Source organism: Chenopodium album, chromosome 4 (assembly GCF_948465745.1).
Source record: "Chenopodium album chromosome 4, dcCheAlbu1.1, whole genome shotgun sequence".
Classification (NCBI taxonomy): domain Eukaryota; kingdom Viridiplantae; phylum Streptophyta; class Magnoliopsida; order Caryophyllales; family Amaranthaceae; genus Chenopodium; species Chenopodium album.
In genome coordinates, this window is record NC_137837.1 from 12,338,598 (window position 1) to 12,358,666 (window position 20,069).

The 20,069-nt window shown below is 34.0% G+C and overlaps 3 protein-coding genes across 3 annotated transcripts; 2 read left to right on the plus strand and 1 right to left on the minus strand.

Moving 5' to 3' along the window:
• The first annotated feature begins 212 nt into the window (after window positions 1-212).
• Window positions 213-1,076, plus strand: LOC145627663 (uncharacterized). The gene has a single exon (XM_081680023.1). The coding sequence runs from the start codon at window positions 213-215 to the stop codon at window positions 1,074-1,076; it is 864 nt and encodes a 287-aa protein (XP_081536149.1).
• A 3,430-nt stretch (window positions 1,077-4,506) lies between these two features.
• Window positions 4,507-5,112, minus strand: LOC145627664 (agamous-like MADS-box protein AGL62). Its single transcript, XM_081680024.1, has one exon. The coding sequence runs from the start codon at window positions 5,110-5,112 to the stop codon at window positions 4,507-4,509; it is 606 nt and encodes a 201-aa protein (XP_081536150.1).
• A 3,129-nt stretch (window positions 5,113-8,241) lies between these two features.
• Window positions 8,242-9,553, plus strand: LOC145627665 (inactive protein RESTRICTED TEV MOVEMENT 1-like). Its single transcript, XM_081680025.1, has 2 exons — window positions 8,242-8,472; window positions 9,233-9,553. Exons 1-2 carry the CDS (start codon window positions 8,242-8,244, stop codon window positions 9,551-9,553), a joined length of 552 nt encoding a protein of 183 aa, XP_081536151.1.
• The last annotated feature ends 10,516 nt before the right edge of the window (window positions 9,554-20,069 follow it).

A 20,069-nucleotide genomic window follows, 5' to 3' on the forward strand; every position in this document is an offset into this window, starting at 1 on the left:
CGACGGAAAAATTCCGTCGTAATTTGCATGTTTTCTAGTAGTGTAACATAGTGCTAGTGAGCATTTCCTCCCATGTTATGAAATGTTTCAAATTAATACCTGGCGCCACGGCAAATGCTATTGATTCAATAATAGCAAGATTCTTTTGGGCCTCGAAAGGAGAAAAAGGGATGCATTGGGTCAAAAGAGATACCATCCAACTCCCAAAAGGAATGGGGGGCTTGGGAATACGCTTGACTTCAACCTTGAATGATGCAATGCTTTTCAGGCAAGTACAAAGGATGCACTGTAATCCCCAATTGCTTGTATCTCATATTCTTTACAACAAAAAATCTTGCCCTCTCGATACTGGAAAGCAACATTCTTTCTATAAACCCAATTTATCTTGGGGAAGAAGGGGACTTCAAAAGGTTGCTAATACCTTCATCAAGGGATACGCTTGGAAGGTAGGATCTGGTGAGAGGATTAAATACGCAAGTATGAACTGGGTTAACGACAAGGTACCTGAATTAGCTTCGAATCAAGTCTTGAGAGGGGTTGGAGCAGGCAAGGTTAACAGCTTAATTTTAGAAAATCCGAGAAGGTGGGACATAGGGAGCATCATGGAGAGGTTTGAACGAAATAGTGCCAAGGAAATTATAGATATGGAATTATCTGAGGAACGGCAAGATGATTTGATTTATTGGAACCATTACAAGTCTGGAAAATACACGACAAAAACAGGATATGCTTTCCTTCAAAGCACAAAATGGGAAAGTGATAGCAACAGGTTAGACTCACAATTTTGCAAAATCCTTTGGAGAATTAATATTCCCCCAAAGTGGAGTCTGTTTTTATGGAAATTAGTGATGAATGGGCTGGCTGTGAGAGCAAATTTACACCACAGGGGGATACAGGTGAGCTTGATATGTGAATTATGCGGCGAGGAGCAGGAGGATATAGCTCATATCTTTCTAGATTGCTTAACTGCTAGAAGCATATGGGAGGAGAACACCTTATTTTTTCATTCAGATTCGACTGGACCTACATACTCGTGGGAGTCAATGGGTTCAAAGCCATATCCTGCTACTGTATAGCGAGGATTGTATTCATAGTACTCGGATTACTAATTTCATAGTAATTCTATGGGGACTATGGATCAATAGAAATGGGAAGATTTTTAGAGGGGAGGATGGAGCTGAGGCCTGACTAATCTAAAATGCCACATTGAGAAAGACAAAAGAGAACTAGATATCTTCAGAGCTCAACCAGAAGATCATAGAGGAAAATATACAGGAAATACGAGACCTCCAGGCTTTGAGTATGCAACTATAGGACAGATTGTATACAAATTACAGCACACCCAGATGAGCAAGCAAGGGGTGACTATTGAAATTGACGGGTCGTGGCAGAAATCGACGGGTAACGCGGGTCTGGGCAGGATACGAGTCCGGGGAGAGAAAGATGGAGAGGGAGGCGGCCATTACTGCAAAGCACATTCAAGTTTTCACGCAGAAGCTCTAGCCTGTTTAAAGGCAATCAAATGGGCTCATGACAAAGGGCACTTCCACATCTTCCTACTTACGGATTGTGTAAATTTGGTGAACGTCTTGGATAGAAGAAATGAACCTGATATGAATACCTTATGGACAATTAAGGATATTTGGAAATCTGCACAGAAGCTCCACACTTGCGTAGTATGGAAGGTCAGTAGGGACCAGGTTCAAGATGCACATCAACGAGCTAATGTCTGCAGAAGCAACTTCAGGAGCTTTATTACTTAATCTTATTTGATTTCCTTGATGTCAAAAAAAAAATAATAAAAAAAATAAAAAAAAAATACTACTTTTACGCCGGTTATTGCTTTTGGTACTCGAAACAACATCGTTGCTAATCGAAAACGAGTTCGTACTAATGATGATGGAGTTGATGATGAGGACAACAACATTGACGCTCATAACAACTGTGAAAATGATGGTGATGATGGCAACAAAGGGATGTTTAAATGTACTGTGTTACAGATATGAAATTAATAAAATATCAAAGAATATTCGTGTGATATTATATTGATATTTATTTTCGAGAAAAATCTATAGGATTATGGTAGGAAGATTGTTTCTTATACCTTACATCATGTTTTTTAGGTTGCAAATCATTATAATAATCGAGTACAAGTTAATACGAGCAAAATTGTCTTTCTGATTGAATTGACTTTTCCATAAAGAGATGATATATACTCATATGCCTTAACTAGTATTGCAAATGGTCTTTTTTTTTTTTTTTTTTTTTTTTTTTTTTTTTTTTTGAGGAACGATTCCTTAATTTTGTTGACTATGATAATCTAATTTTGTGTCTTTTCATCAGTACTATTACTAATGTGATTTCAATTATCTTAATATATATATAAGCTTTTTACATTAAAAACCAATTTGACTTTAAATAACACTAATTATAAACTAGCTTAATCTGTTGGCCATAAATTAATGGAAAAATACACTTTAATAATCCCAACTATGGGCGATTTACCAACAATAATCCCAACTATCGTTTATTCTACAATAATCCCAACTATGCACCCAATTTTCCTAGAGCAGACCCATCCGGTCATCAACCTGATATAACAGGTTGCTTTGACACGTGGCATCACGTAAGTGGTTCAAAAAAAATAAAAAATTAAAATTAAAAAAACTGAAAAAAAAAAAAAAAAACCTCTCCTCCATTCCAGCCACCACCATCCCCCTAGCCCAACCAGATTCCACCACCCCACCTCGCCGGATCCTCCATTATCCCCTTCCACTCCACCGAAAACAACCACCTCGCTCACAAAACCACCCTCACCTCCCTCCTTATACTCTTTTTCGCCTAGATCCGCGCGCTAGCGTAATTAATAAGGTTTTTCGATTTTCCGACGAAGGAGGGAAAGTAGGGGTGATTATTGGAGGTCGAATTGCTTGCCTATCGTGGTTGGTGGTTTTGGGAGGGTCTCGTCGCTGCGGTGCGGGTTTGCGAATGGAGCAATAGTTGTGTAGGTGGCTGGTTGTTCTGGGGGTTCAGGTTGGTGGCGCACTGGCGCTGGTGGTAGTTCGTCAACGCGGAGGAGGAGAGAGAAAGAGGCATAAGAAGGAGAGATAAGGGAGTTTCGTGGGTGTTGCTACGGTGGTTAGTGGGGTCGTAGAGGGCCGGCCGGCTAGTTTTGGTGGTTAGTGGGGGCGGGCGGCCAGCATCCGTCGAGATTAGGTGGTGTGGGGTTAGGGTTTCGCGGTGGTTGGGTGGTTTGGGCGGTTTCCGGTGAGCTAGGGCCCTAGGGGTGGCTGGGATGGTTTTTTTTTTTCCTTCTTTTTTTTTAATTTTTATTGTAATATTGGGCCACTCATGTACTGACATGTGTCATTTAAAAACAAAAAAATAAAAATTTTACCCTTTCAGCAGGTAACCAGTTTTTGGGACTGCTGGAGGAAAACTGATCTAATAGTTGGGATTATTGTAGAATAAACGATAGTTGGGATTATTGTAGGTAAATCGCCCATAGTTGGGATTATTAAAGTGTATTTTTCCAAAATTAATTAACACCCCTTATTAATTGGCAATTTAGGTAAAATTTGTTATATACACCCTGGGTCATTTGCTCATTCAATCAACAAATGAGTAATTAATATTGTTACTTATTTGTTAGTTGAATGAGCAAATGACCTTGGGTATACTTAATTGGCTCTCCAATTTAGGTTTCTGCGCACTTGAACATTTAGAATTACACATGACTCTTTATTACACATGACTCTTTATTACACAACCCGTTATTACATGACCTTTCTAATTATACTTCCTAAAAAAAAAACACATAAATCTATGACGGCGCAGAACAAAAACTTATGGCGGCAGAACACAAAATCATACAAAAATTTCAACCCTAAAAAAAAGGGAAGAAAAAAAAAAGGAACAAACTAACAAGGCAATATCCCTGTATCGTTCCAATTTTATCAGATGTCCCCGAAGGGACAACTAACAAGGCAATATTTGTTTTAATCTTTTGGTATAAATTTGTCGGAGAACAAAGAACAGCAAATTATTCATCTGTTGTAATAATTCAGACCATTAATTAAAATGGAATACAAGCTACTGTTTCAACATTGATCTATACCAAAATGTAAGAATAAGTACTAAACTGATCGATATACCATTGTACTCACACTCAAAGTATCAATAGAAACATCAATCAATTACCCAAAAATCAATTATACATCAATGATAAATCTAACGACCACTCAAGAAATTAATATCGCTGCAATCATAGATCGAATGATTTAGATAGATATAACAAATTCATCACAAAAACAAATTGTATCTCATAGCCGAGGTTACAAAATTTGATCAAATTTATAGTATTAATATAAATCGAATTTACTACTTTAAACTGATCGATTAAAATTGAGATACTAAAGAATATTAATTGTACCGCTAAATATCTATTAGTAATACTACTAGAGTACTAGGAATCTTACATAAAACCCTAATTTTCTTCGATCAAAATTAAACCAAGTCAGAAAATTGACTAGTCGAATTATTGGAAGAACAATTAATATTATTATTAATCGAATTAACCCTAGAAGAAACTTGATCACGTAAGCCCTCGAGAGAAACCTTCAATTCTTCAAGCTCCAAAAGCCCTAAATTATCAATCGGCTTATCCCACCAAAACCCGACCTCGCAATTATCACCACGTGGACTAATCCCATTGATCCTTTTCTTCTCAACCTCAATATCACTTAAAACCCTCTTATACTGCTCAGAAGGTACACCACCCGTACCAAAGTAATTATTCTCATTCTCATTACCACCATTTATTATTCCCGCCGTATAATTAATATAGCGATTAACAATCGTGTCGGCAGTCGGGTGACCGAAGGAGTAGAGTTTACCAGCGCCGGAGAAAGTGATGACGGCAACCTCGGAACCGCATAAAGAACATAACTCAGCCGCCTTCTTAAACAACCCGCCTCGCCGCTTCGTAAATGTAACTTGTCTGCTTGCTTTGTTGATGATAGGCTTCTTCTCAATCTTCCGCTTTCCGGCTCTTTTCTTGATTATTGGATCGACTAAGAAATCTTCGGGAAAATTTAGGGTTTGATCTTCCATTGTGAATACAAGCAATGAAGATATTTTATGGCGGTGAATTTTAGAAGGGTGTAATACGTGAGCGGTGGGTTATGTAGCTGTATTTATAGAAAAAAAAAATGAGGTGAGAAAACAAAAGGAAAGGAAAGGAAAGTTTTGATTTTATTTTTTTACGAAAAACGAAAATAAAAAAAGTTTTGTTATTATTGGTGTATCTCAAAATTTTTGAGGGATTGAGGGAGCGGTGGGTTTGGAAAGATATTTCCTTATACGAGTAAAAAGATACAATTTCCATCCATTAAATAAATACAAAACTAATTAATTTTATCATTTGTGTAAAAATGAGTGGTAACTATTTTTTAATAAAAAATGTATAATGTAGATTAAAATAATAATTGTTAAAAAGAATTAAAATAATAATGATATTTAATGACATCATATTATCAACAGAAATTGGGGGAAACTTTTTAATGAGAGAATGACACATAGGATAATTAAGAGATGATGATCTCAGCAATGTTTTGTTTTACTAAATGTTAATAAATATCACATAATTTTTAACCATTAATAAATAAATGAGGAAATATTCCATTACTTAACAAAGAATAATATTTACATGTTTGATTTTAAAAAAAAAAATTCTAAAAACTAATTCAAATACACAATAGTACAATTCTTCAATTCAAAGCATATATTTAGTCAAAAAGATTAATCCGTGCATCAGAAAAGCTAAATACTAGTTGAATCCAAAAACATACAATCAATACATTGTATAACAACATAAAATTTACAAAATTTGGTAAAAGGGAAAACAATTAAGTTTAAAAAATAAAAATTAAGTAGTACTCCCTCCGTATTTTATTACTTGCACCACTTTTCTATTGCAACCATATTTTATTATTTACTCCATTTTCCTTTTTTAATACCTTTCATAATATTTTACTAATTTATTCTCTTCTAGTGGACCCAAAATAATCATATTTTAACATTTTCAAATTCTCTCACCTATCAACTATCATTCTTTAAATTTTTCAAATTGGTTAAGTCTCGGCGCATAGCGCCTATTGATTTCGGCGCATATAGGATGACAATTTTGTAATTAAAAAGTATTATTCAGATAACTTATATTTTAGTGGTACATTATACATGCGTAATGGTACATTATAATGTATTACTAAGGGTCTATTCTCATTGACTGAACTCAGCTGAACTGAATTGAGCTGAACTGAACTGAGCTGAAGTGAACTGAACTGAAATGAATATTTTATAAGAGAAGGAAATTAGGAGCTGAACTGAACTGAACTGAACTGAGTTGAGCTGAACTGAACTGAATTTCAACGTATGAGAACAGACCCTTAGTTATTTCTATAAGTTGAAACTTATAGGATGGTAAAAAGTACGTACCACTACATTCATAATAGTCCACAAATAGTATTATTCAAACAACTTATACTTTAGTGGTACATTATGCATGCATAATGGTACATAATGAGACATTATAATGTACCACTAGAGAGTCGGCTTATTCTAGAAGCAAAAATTGAATCAGCTGAAATTACTTCCTTACCCTCCTATTTACATAGCTCGCCCATAGGCGCTATGCGCCCAAACTCACTCTTTCAAATTATTTCTCCTTTCAACTATCGTACTTAGCTTCACTCTTCCACCAACCCTACTTCCTTTATATTTTATTAATTTCTACTATTTTTCCTTAAACTTTGCGTGTAGAGAAATGGTGCAAGTAATAAAATATGGAAGGAGTACATAGTCAAATCAAATCAAAAGTACTCCAACCATCAAATTTTTTGAAGTGACATTATTGAATCAAACTACAATTCAGTAATGTTGGGAAAAATAAGAAATATACACACTTGCAAAGTTGCAAGGCTTGCATGATTCCACTATCTATGATAATCTTGTAAGAGCACACCCCTTTTTGGTTGGGAAAATTCTCTTGACAAAAATAACCTTACAAAACTATCTAATCTTTCCTTCAATTTTTTTTTTTTTTTTAAAAAAAAAAAAATCTAACCCAACAAAATTAAAAACAAAAATAAAAAGACAGTTAAATATACCGTTGTGTTTTTTTAGTGCTACAGATAAAGAAAACTTGTTATATACACCCGGGTATACCTTACACCAATGAGTATTTTGTTCTGGCAAATAGTAACCTTGTACGGTACACCCGAATGTATAACAAATTCTAATGGATAAAAGTTGAAAATAAGAAACGTTAAATTTTTATATAGATAAATACTAAATGAAGCCCGTACGATGCACGGTTTGTTAGTTTTTTTAAAAAAAATAAATATTTTTCATATTTATGTGATTAAAATTGTTATTATATTAGTTTTAAAATATTAAATAAAATTCCTAATCTCAAAATATAATATTTTGTATTTAATAATTTAAACTTTAAAATCTCATTCGTCAATTTTGCTTACATGGCATTTGAATTATTTAATTGTAAAAGAAATTAATAATCTCTTATTTAATTTGCTACCACTTAAATTTATAATCTTACCTGGCGCGCTAAGAAAATTAAATCTTACTTGGCTCTCTAAAAACTTGGGAAAAAACTCCACTTTAAATATATACTAGATGAAGCCCGTGCGATGCACGGTTTGTTTGATTTTTTTTAAATAATTTTTTTTTTTGTATTTATGAGCCTAAAATTTGTTATATATTTAGATAAAATTCCTAATATTAAAAGATAATATATAATATTTAATTAATTTAAACTTAAAAATCTCATTCGCCAATTTTGCTTACATGGCATTTAAATTATTTAATTTTAAAAGAAATTAATAATCTCTTACTTAATTGGCTACTACTAAGATTTATAATCCTACATGGCGCGCTGAGAAAATTAGATCCTAGCTCTCTAAAAATTCGGGAAAAAACTCCCCTTTATATATATATATATATATATATATTAGATATTAGATTATTCAAAATTGCAAGTTGGGCCGAAACTTCATTAACACGAAGAGTTAATTCCTCAACCAACCCAATCTAAAAGCCCACTAATTTGTCTATAAATACAACACTAGGGGTTGAAAATTAGTCACCCATCCATCATATTCCATATTTCGTAATAGAAAAACCTCAGCTCTTCTAGGGTTCAACAATCTCGCGAGTTATTATACGATGAACATGAAAACGTCAAAACTAATGAACAAAGTTGGACCATCCGGCAACAAGCAAGGGAAAGTATGGGACCTTAAGGGTTGTAATGCCATCGTTCAATTCATCGTTTCGTACGAACCTCAAAAGATTAACTCACTTCAGTTTCACTACATTGATGAAGATGATAATGGGAGGTTGAAGTTGTCTGAAGTGTTCGGCAACCCCGAGTTCGTTGGATCTGGATTTTGCGCAGTTTGATCTCTTACTATGAATCATCTAATTTAATTCTTTCTATATCATACTCATATCTGTGACATTTATTTATCTAGAAGAAACATATACTACATCCGTTAACATTCACTTGCAACTTTGGGGTGATAATCCAAATACTACCTCCGTTAACATTTACTTGCAACTTTGGGTATTATTTGAGAGACATAAAATATTCCAAAGTTGCAAGTAAATGTTAACGGAGGTATTATTTGGATTAATAAATCTAAACCCTAAATTAGGTTTTATTTGATGATATCATTTTTTTATTTTATTTATAAAAAACCAAAAAAAACTATTTTAGTGTTATATGATTTTTTTTTTGAAAGGATAGTGTTATATGATTTTGAAAAACAAAAATCAATAAAACCAAAAATATGAAACAAAAGCTGTTTTTTTATTTTTTTTTATTTTTTTTTATTAAGATTAGAATGAGTTTGACCAAATTTTAAATTCATTATATGGTTTTGAAAATAAAACAAAAATCGGTAAATAGAAAACCATATTAATGTCAAACGGACCCAGAGCAAGATTCGATTAATTGATTTAGGATTATTGAAAATTTGTATCAAAACCATAGCTAGTTCTTAAAACTCAATCTATGTCTCTAATTAAGTTATAGTAAAAATTGTTTATATTGATATTTCTGAAGGAATAAAAAGTAAAACCGAAATAAATATTGTAATTTAATTCAAGAATTTATGATCAATATAATCATTGGATTTTGTTATGTGAACTACAGATTAAATTGGACTATCCGAATGAGTACATAACTATGGTACGAGGTTGGTACAGCGACTCGGGTGTAGAAGAACTAACAGTTTCAACAAATAAGATGACATACTTATTCGGAAAAGCATCAGAATCCGATGACAAGCAATGGTTCTGGTATGATCTAGGAGGGTTTAATCAATTCGGCGGATTTCATGGAACCTGTGACTCTGATCGCATCAACTCCATTGGGGTCTATTTCAAACCAGCTACGGAGTTTGTAGCTCCTTCGACAACGACTCCGAAGGCAGCAGAACCATCAGAGAGTGTTTCAGACCTGCCATTGATTTAATCCTTCTCATATGAGTTTGAAAATAAGGCATGTCTAGCTAGTTTTGAGACAACTAGTAATTTGAAAGGGTTTTATTGTTCTTATGCTAGACATTGTGTGATTATTGTGTTATATATGGCGCTAAAATTATGATAGAATAAGGTTACATTTATCCATTTAATCAATTTGACCATTTTTTAAGCAAACTAATGAAAGCCAAATACATGCATGTATCAATTTTTCAAATTTATTTTTACCTAAAATGTTTTCAAACTTACATATAAAGTATTAAGTATCAGATTTTTAATGCACACAAGAAAATATAATGTGAAACAAATAGTGAATTGTTTTATTTAAAACTAGTTATATCCGGTGCAAATGCACGAATTCATATAAGAGCAACTTCAATGGTTGCTTTTAGGGACTAGCTTGCAATTTTAATAAAAGCTAATAGCCAAACTATTGGAGGATACTTTGATAATTAGTTTGGCCAAGCTAATGCCAAGCAAATTAGCTTAACTAAGCTAATTAGCTTAGAAATTAATTGTCTCTAATAAAATACTAATTATTTAAAAAAATAAAGCTGAAAAATTTAAATGCTAATTAGCCTAACCATTGTGGTATGAATTAGCTAGAAGAAAGAATAGCTTTGCAATCCTAAGTGGCATGGCAAACTAATTTGGCAATTAGCTTGCCCTTGGAGTTGCTCTAATAAAAGTCAATTAAAATAGAGTTAGCTTAAATAAACTGAATTATATATTTTTTTTTTTTTTTTGAAATTTGAATTAATTTAATGGCTAGGGCCTTAAAATTCTCCTGTTAAATACATTGTTAAAATATTTTAAAAATTATTGCACGGAGCAAGTTTTTATTATTAAATTTTTTATCATGTTACTCCGTATATTTTAAGGGAAAAAAAGTGAGAAATTTTTTTAAAAAATAAAAATAAAAATATTTAGGCGGGAAAATTTTTGTTGTGAATGTGACACGTGTATTTAAGGGATAAGTCTGATGATTACTTTAGTATATAGTATGATTGATGTGACAAGATAAGGATTAAAAGATTTGTGATACGAGTATCAGATATTCGAATGAATATTACTACATTTGCCTTTTTCATTTGCTTGATGTTTTAGCGGTTGCAACAATTTTTATTTTGGTATGAAATAATTCATTATTATTATGGTTTTTCTCTGTTAATCCCACTTGCACTAATTCTTTATTGTCTCTTCCAAAAAACAAAAGCCATCAACCCCAGTCCATTTAAATGATAATTATCAAGTATAACTCAATTATTCTATTAAAAAAAGTACAAGATTGGCTAACCATTTCAATTCATAAAAGTATTATTATTATGAGTCGTTTGGTTCGATAAAATAACATAAATTGATATGAAATCTCATACAAAAAAGATATAGATTACTAGCTCGAAATTTTTTTTTGTTAAAATTGTTTCGTCTACATTTCATTAACGGAACGTGGTGAATATTAAGGAAATAGTGTAATTATAATTCTCTAGATACGAAGTTTCTATTCTAAAAAGCCTAAAGAAGTAATAAAATGAATGAAACGTTACAACTCATTCCAAAAGATCTTACCAAACCACCCTTATTAATTATTAAATCAATTCTTTCCAACCAACAAATTTAAGAAGTATAATAATGACTCTAATGGAACAAACAAATTTATAAAAAAAAAAAAAGACGAATGAATTAAGATAAGACTCCATGCATAATCGCAAAAGCTTTGAAGATTACTCACCTAGATCTAGGTGAGTTTTAAAATAAGGCTTCGTAATTACCTAACGGCTTTGACGTAAAGTTTAACCATGCCATTTTTTTAGCTATATTACTAACCCTATTCAACCAATTCAAATCTTTAAGATCTGTAGGTTTTACCTTTCGACCATGTGTGAGCCGTGAAGGTATAATCTTGAGGGTGATCTAACCTTTTTAATTTATTTAATTTGATTTAATTCTTTTGTTTTTAGTCATTGTGAATCAAATAATTTGATCTAACCTTTTTAATAAATTGTGTGAGCCGTGAAGTTACTAACAATTTATTCGTAATGTAGCAATTTAAAGAGCTCATTCAACGTAAATAATTAATCCTCTTAATTTTAATTGATTTATTTATTTATTTTGAATTTGCTAGTATCATGTTAAGGCTAATTTAACAATTAAAATTATGTTAGGTTGCTTCCTATATTGATTTGTCACGTGTTTATGTGCTATATATAATTTCTATTTCTTTTTTTGTCTAATCACAATATTACATGTGAATCAAGATCGATATTTGAATATCACGCCTTAGCTAATAAGATAATTAAGGACAATTTGTTAGATAGGATCCCATTAATTAATTATATGTTGTTTAATCAAGTGATCACAATAAAAGCTATTACACATACATGCATTTAATATATATTCAAGTATTCAACCGACTTAGCATAATTTGGTTTAATTTAGAGAAAATTGAGTAATAAGTCTTTTCAATTGCAAATAATACATGTCTTTGTAAGAACCGAGTAGAGGTCAATACGGGCATATTTGACATCCTGACTCAATTTTGTTCCTTCATCTATCCCCGAGGATGACCTTAACTTGGTTGGAATCAGTAAGGAATTAGGATATGAAGTATATGGATTTGCATGAGCATTGGATTGTAAGGGATGGAGGAGGAAGATTTTTGTCGATGATTACACAGAATAATCACTTTTGGTTCATGTAGCCGACCCAACTAATGGGACTAATACTTTGATTGATTAATCAATCCCCGAATATCCAGTTGTGGTTCAAAACCATTTCGTGGTTAGCAATCTCATAGATTGTGAATGGATTCGATGTAACCTTGATGGATATTTAAAATCACGGTTGTCTTACGCGAATTATGCCGCCTTTCGTTGAAAATCTATGAACGATTTATAAGTTCTATAAAAACATATTGGCAAACTTGTGCTTTGCCCCTTATTATTCAATATCAATTATTCCACATCTTCCAACGATTGTCAAGCACATTCACACATGCTACAATTTGTCACTTATTAATACGAGTATTGTTTAAAATTATCTTTACCAAATAAATACAAATGATTTTTGCCAAATAAGCTTGTTTTACTTAGTGAATTTTTTTTTTCAATTTTAATTAACACATACAAATATAGGATGATGCCATGTTGCAACGACTACCAGATTACCGAGTATACGCTAAAGTTTACAACTGTAGCACACACTATTCAATATATATTCACGAGTTTTTCGATCCCTTCTTTTTCTGTTTCTCTCCCTTCCCTTCCACACCCTCTTCCTCGTTTCTCTCTTTGGCTTCAATTCATTGGTCACTTTACGCTGAAAATAGTTTCAACTTTATTTTGAAATTAGACTTTTTTCATTTTCTTTTCTTGTTTTAATATTGATTTTGTCTGTCAATTATAATAACTTTAAAAGTTATGCATGTAGTCTGTTTTGTTTGTTATTTGTCTTTCAAGGGTGGGGTTATGTTTTGCTGGCTGCTGGAATTGAGGAACAGAAAACTGTGGGCGGTTTTGCTAGTCTCAGCTCTATCCATCCACATTAACATAACAGTGATAAAGACTTACATGTTTTGCGTTAATGACATGTTTAATACCCTCACCATTCTCTATCTTGCATTACCATATTTGTATAAGTTTATGACAATGCAAACTGATTCATTGGTAAAGATAATTTCTGAATCAAAACAAATATCAATTTTAGACTAAATAAATGAATAAAACAAAATTCTTATATAGTTAAAACAAATTCATTGTTCTCTAAGTCTTAATTTGGTGTGTAAGATCCAAATTTCTTTTTCACTTGATGTATGTCTTTTCATTAATAAAGTATTTATTTGATATAAAAAAAAAACTACCAGTTGAAAAAAATACCGTTTAAAGCTGATAAAGCTAATTCTTAGCTAAAGAACTTGTTTTAAAAATTAAATAAATAGTAATTTTTTTTTTAAGTTGAAATAACACTATATAAACAGGACCCACATAGGGAGTACTATTACAATTATACAACACACTCAGGGGTTTGCCAATTATGGTGTTTCTCCCCCCGATCCCCTCTTCCTTCCCTTCTTTGAATTCCATACTCCTTCATTCTTCTGCCTTCCTAGATCACAAACACCACCATCGTCGTCTCCTCTACTTTCGTCCGCGTACCTATTTGCTTCATCCTCAATTTACTAGTAACAATGAGTTGGAAACTAGTCCCCAAGCAGCCAAGCTACCTTTTTGAAAACAAATTATTTATGTATGTACAGACCTTTCAACAGGGTAGCTTGGTGGTCTGGGGACTAGTTTCCTACTTTCAGAAATACTCCAGTGTGACAGTCAAATAAGCAAATACTACTACCTCTATTGCATTTATTTGCAATTTTTGAAGATGCACGGACTTTTAGGTAAAATTTATTTGTGAGTGTAAAATAGAGAGAGAAAATATGGATGCATGTTGTGAGTCAAGAGATAGAGAGAAATGACGACCTAAAAAGGAAGGAAAACATTTGTTGCAAATAATATGTAATATCTATTTTTGATAAAAATTGTAATTTGCAAAAAATATGAAATCAAGCTAGTAAAACTTAATTCTCCTCAAAACAGAGTCACACCCCCACCTCGTGCTCTTCCCTGTCGCCGGTGACCTAAGCGTTGCTGCTCTTTTAAGGTCGTCGACGAGTAGTCTTTGAAGGGTTGCGCTTTGTTAGACCTTGTTTCTCCTACCACCAATCCATTCGCTTCGATTTTTCGGAGTACAGGTAGGTAAGGGTTTCAATTGGGGTTTCTTCTTCGGTACCTTTGGCGACTTGTATCAAGGATCACAGGTAGTTCAGCAATTTAGAGTGGAAATTCAGATTAAAAAAAATTCAGAAAATTAGGGATTAGAATGTAGAAATTTAGGGATTAGAATTTGATTGGTTCTGATACCATGTCACGAAATATTTTCCGTAGTTTTCATTAGAGTATAGCAAGGGTATATATACAAAATATAATAGGGCTCATGAGATAGGCCCGATAACTATACACTATACACATAATAGGCCCTAACACTCTTTGTCCTGTAGGTGAGAAGACGAAGTGGAGTTCATGTTTCCTTCATCACCGACCTGCTCATCTTCTTGCTCACCCGTCATCGTTCTTTGAAGTTCTTAAATCGGTGGCAATAAGGTTGGGGTTTCCTTTGGTTGCCGGTTTTCTCTTCTTTCTAGTATGGTTTTTACTTTTGTGTAATTAAAGGGAAGCCTAGTAATTCGGCCAAATTACGACCGTTTTTTTACGACTGTTATTAAAACGGTCACAAAATATAAAATTTGCGACCGATTTTGATACAATCACAATTTTGCAACCGTTTCTAAAGTGGTCGTAGATTTGCGACTGTTTATTTCCTATTTAATGGTCGCAAAGGTACGTATTTTATCATTTTCTGTAAATAAAATATATGTGAAAAATAATTATAAATTAAAATAATACAATTACGACCGCCAAAAACGGTCGCAAATTGCGACTATTTTGACCATTATAAGCGGTCGCAACATGATTAATTTTTATTTTTTAAAAAAGGGTATAAAAGGAGTGCGGAAAACACCCTAACCCTTTTCCTTCTCTTTCTCTTTCCTTTTTCCTTTTTCCTTTTTCGTTTCTCTCTCTTCTCTTTTCCTCTGTTTCTTTTCTCTTTCCTCTTTTCCTTCTCTTTCTCTGAATTTCCGCCCCTCCTTTTCTCTGTCTTTTGTCTTATCCGTTTTCTTCTTCTCCTTCTCTTTACTTTTCTCCTTCTCCTTCTCTTTCCTTTTCAAATCCATCATTTTGTGCAAAAAAATTCACCAAATTCAAGCAAGTTAATGGTTTTTAAGGTCAAATTCGACCATGAAAAGTCTAGATCTAGACTTTTCAAGGTCGAATTTGGCCTTTAAAAACCAAAATCGAAGTCAATTCGGGGTTTTAGAAATGTTTTGGTGTTTGTAATTTTTTAGTTTTTTTTTTGTTCGAATTTGGTTTGATTATTGGTTGATTTTTTATTCGAATTTCTATGGTCGAATGTTGATTTTTTTCTGTTTGAGTTTGAAAAACTTTTTTTTTTTAATTTTGGGATTAATGTTTGTTTTAATTTATGCCAGTTTTGGGTTTGATTTCATATTGAAATTGGATTTGATTTTAATTAATTTTAATTTTGGGTTTAATTAATTTTAGTGGCAGTGTTGCAGATTTATAAATCTAAAATTCGATTTTTGTTTGTGTTATTTTTTTTATTTTATTTTTTTTTAGTTTTGGTTCGATTTTTGCTGATTTTGGGTTTTATTTAGTTTTCATTTAGTTTATTCGAATTTTCGTGAACTTTGTTTATATTTTTTCGATTTTTTTGATTTTTGGTTTGATTTTGATTTCTCGTTAATTTTTTTTCCAATGTTTAGAGTTTGAATTTTTAGAGTCTTGAATTTTTTTTTTGAATTTCATTTGATTTCGTCAATTTTTGGTTTGCATTTTTAGAGTCGGAATTTCGTGAACTGTGGATTTTTTTAGTCTGAAATTTGTGGGTTTTTTACGGTCTAATTTGTGTATTTTGTTGGCGGTGGTGGTGGTGGTAAGTGGCGGTGGTGGTGTGAATTTTCATGGGCAGAGGTTTTATGGGGAGGCTTTTGTGGTGGGCAGGTGGCAATTCGTGGTGGTTGGGTGAGATTTATGGGAGTGAAGGTGGTGTGTTCGGGGTGGCTGGTGGTGTTGTAAGGTGGGTAGTGTTGGTGGGGTTGGCTGTGAAGTACAGGTAAGGTTTTTTTTTTTTTTTTTTTGAATTTTAGCGACGGCCATAAGCGGTCGCTAAAATCAAGATTTGCAACCGCCGCTTAAAACGGTCGCAATAATAAAATCTGCGACCGTTTTCCAAACGATCGTTGAAAATATTAAAAACGGTCGCAAAAAATCTGCGACCGTCAGTCGGTCGTGATTACGGTTTTTTGCGACCAAGTGAATAACGATCACCACGTTACGACCGTTGACGGTCGTAATTAATTTTGACGACCGTTTTTACTATTTTCAACAACCGTCAGAGACGGTCGCAATTTGGCTGAATTTTAGTACTGAGTTTTTTGCTTTCTTTTGTGTTTTAATCTTCTTTGTTTTAATCTTTATGGCAAGTTTTGAGGAACTAAGGGGTATGTTGTGTATTTCACATGTTCAAGAGAATGATGTCTCTTCCCATTAGTTAGAGTTTTCAGTTGGGCAGTTGGAGAATCCTTTTGGGATTCTCAATTTTGTTAAGAGATTAAAAGATGAGGGAAACATGTTCTACAAGCAAAATCAAATGGGGTCTGCTATTGCAAAATACTCTCTTGCTCTTAAAATGTTGTCCTTTGCTTAAGTCTGTACTGAAGAGGAAAAATTGATATTTTCGAGGTCACTGATGTGTCCCTTAATCTAAACTTGGGTGCTTGCTTCATCAAGGTAAAAGACTATGATAGAGTGGGTCAATTATGTTCAGCGGTTTTGTGTTTTGATACTACTAATGTGAAATCTTACTATAGAAGGGCGATTGCCGCATTAGGGCTCAATAAACAAACCTTAGCTTTCATGGACCTTGCACAAGCCCTTAAAATAGATCCCAATAATAGAAAGTCCCAACACAAACTAAAGGAGGTGATATCCTTCTTGGGTTTGGGTTGGTCTCCGAATTTTGTTGATGAGGCACTAGCAGTAACAAGTAAAGATGAGAAGTTTAGAGATTATGTTCGTTGTGGGAAGGAAGATAATGGTAGGAAGTTATGAAAAAAAGGGAAAAGAAAGGAGGGAGATGGTCGTGATGATGGTCATGTTTGTAGGTGTTTAAGTGTGAAAAATGACACCAAAAAGGAAAAAGACGTTGATGGCAATTCTTTGGATTTGGAGAGTAAAGTCAACCCTACCAACCAAGATCCGAGGCCTAATGTTATTGATAACAATTATGTTTTGAAGGGCACTTCAAAAACAAAAAACCCAAATCCGGCAGGGTCAAGCTAAGTTTTCGGTTCTCAAGCCGGAAGCAAAATGATTCCTATTTGAATCTCACTCCAACAATGTATGGAGCGATTTCCAAAGGGAAAATAGTCCAATACTTTTGTTCTCACCAACAGAATTTCATTACCATCCGAGTAGCCAATCGTTTAAATAAGATGGATAGTGGTGAAATTCAAGAAGTTTCTCCACCAATGGAGTTTAGTCACCCCCCCTGTGGAAGGGCACGATAGTTGTGAAGCAACTCCAGACTTGATGCAAGAAAATCCATTCATATGTATGGCAGGTCACGAGTCATCATGTGAAGCTGCGTCAATATCCTACCATTTTTGCCTTTTTCTTACCCTTTGCAGACTCACGTTCACCCAAGAACTTCCTCCACTGAATTATTGTTGGGTATTTTCTCGTCTTCCCGTCCCAGGTTTTTAGAAGGAAATATACCACTCTACAAAGTAGGTCTCCAACATGTTTTACTAACTCTTTCCCAACACAAACTAAAGGAGGTGATATCCTTCTTGGGTTTGGGTTGGTCTCCGAATTTTGTTGATGAGGCACTAGCAGTAACAAGTAAAGATGAGAAGTTTAGAGATTATGTTCGTTGTGGGAAGGAAGATAATGGTAGGAAGTTATGAAAAAAAGGGAAAAGAAAGGAGGGAGATGGTCGTGATGATGGTCATGTTTGTAGGTGTTTAAGTGTGAAAAATGACACCAAAAAGGAAAAAGACGTTGATGGCAATTCTTTGGATTTGGAGAGTAAAGTCAACCCTACCAACCAAGATCCGAGGCCTAATGTTATTGATAACAATTATGTTTTGAAGGGCACTTCAAAAACAAAAAACCCAAATCCGGCAGGGTCAAGCTAAGTTTTCGGTTCTCAAGCCGGAAGCAAAATGATTCCTATTTGAATCTCACTCCAACAATGTATGGAGCGATTTCCAAAGGGAAAATAGTCCAATACTTTTGTTCTCACCAACAGAATTTCATTACCATCCGAGTAGCCAATCGTTTAAATAAGATGGATAGTGGTGAAATTCAAGAAGTTTCTCCACCAATGGAGTTTAGTCACCCCCCCTGTGGAAGGGCACGATAGTTGTGAAGCAACTCCAGACTTGATGCAAGAAAATCCATTCATATGTATGGCAGGTCACGAGTCATCATGTGAAGCTGCGTCAATATCCTACCATTTTTGCCTTTTTCTTACCCTTTGCAGACTCACGTTCACCCAAGAACTTCCTCCACTGAATTATTGTTGGGTATTTTCTCGTCTTCCCGTCCCAGGTTTTTAGAAGGAAATATACCACTCTACAAAGTAGGTCTCCAACATGTTTTACTAACTCTTTCCCAACACAAACTAAAGGAGGTGATATCCTTCTTGGGTTTGGGTTGGTCTCCGAATTTTGTTGATGAGGCACTAGCAGTAACAAGTAAAGATGAGAAGTTTAGAGATTATGTTCGTTGTGGGAAGGAAGATAATGGTAGGAAGTTATGAAAAAAAGGGAAAAGAAAGGAGGGAGATGGTCGTGATGATGGTCATGTTTGTAGGTGTTTAAGTGTGAAAAATGACACCAAAAAGGAAAAAGACGTTGATGGCAATTCTTTGGATTTGGAGAGTAAAGTCAACCCTACCAACCAAGATCCGAGGCCTAATGTTATTGATAACAATTATGTTTTGAAGGGCACTTCAAAAACAAAAAACCCAAATCCGGCAGGGTCAAGCTAAGTTTTCGGTTCTCAAGCCGGAAGCAAAATGATTCCTATTTGAATCTCACTCCAACAATGTATGGAGCGATTTCCAAAGGGAAAATAGTCCAATACTTTTGTTCTCACCAACAGAATTTCATTACCATCCGAGTAGCCAATCGTTTAAATAAGATGGATAGTGGTGAAATTCAAGAAGTTTCTCCACCAATGGAGTTTAGTCACCCCCCCTGTGGAAGGGCACGATAGTTGTGAAGCAACTCCAGACTTGATGCAAGAAAATCCATTCATATGTATGGCAGGTCACGAGTCATCATGTGAAGCTGCGTCAATATCCTACCATTTTTGCCTTTTTCTTACCCTTTGCAGACTCACGTTCACCCAAGAACTTCCTCCACTGAATTATTGTTGGGTATTTTCTCGTCTTCCCGTCCCAGGTTTTTAGAAGGAAATATACCACTCTACAAAGTAGGTCTCCAACATGTTTTACTAACTCTTTCCCAACACAAACTAAAGGAGGTGATATCCTTCTTGGGTTTGGGTTGGTCTCCGAATTTTGTTGATGAGGCACTAGCAGTAACAAGTAAAGATGAGAAGTTTAGAGATTATGTTCGTTGTGGGAAGGAAGATAATGGTAGGAAGTTATGAAAAAAAGGGAAAAAGAAAAAAGAAGGAGATGGTCGTGATGATGGTCATGTTTGTAGGTGTTTAAGTGTGAAAAACGACACCAAAAAGGAAAAAGACGTTGATGGCAATTCTTTGGATTTGGAGAGTAAAGTCAACCCTACCTACCAAGATCCGAGGCCTAATGTTATTGATAACAATTATGTTTTGAAGGGC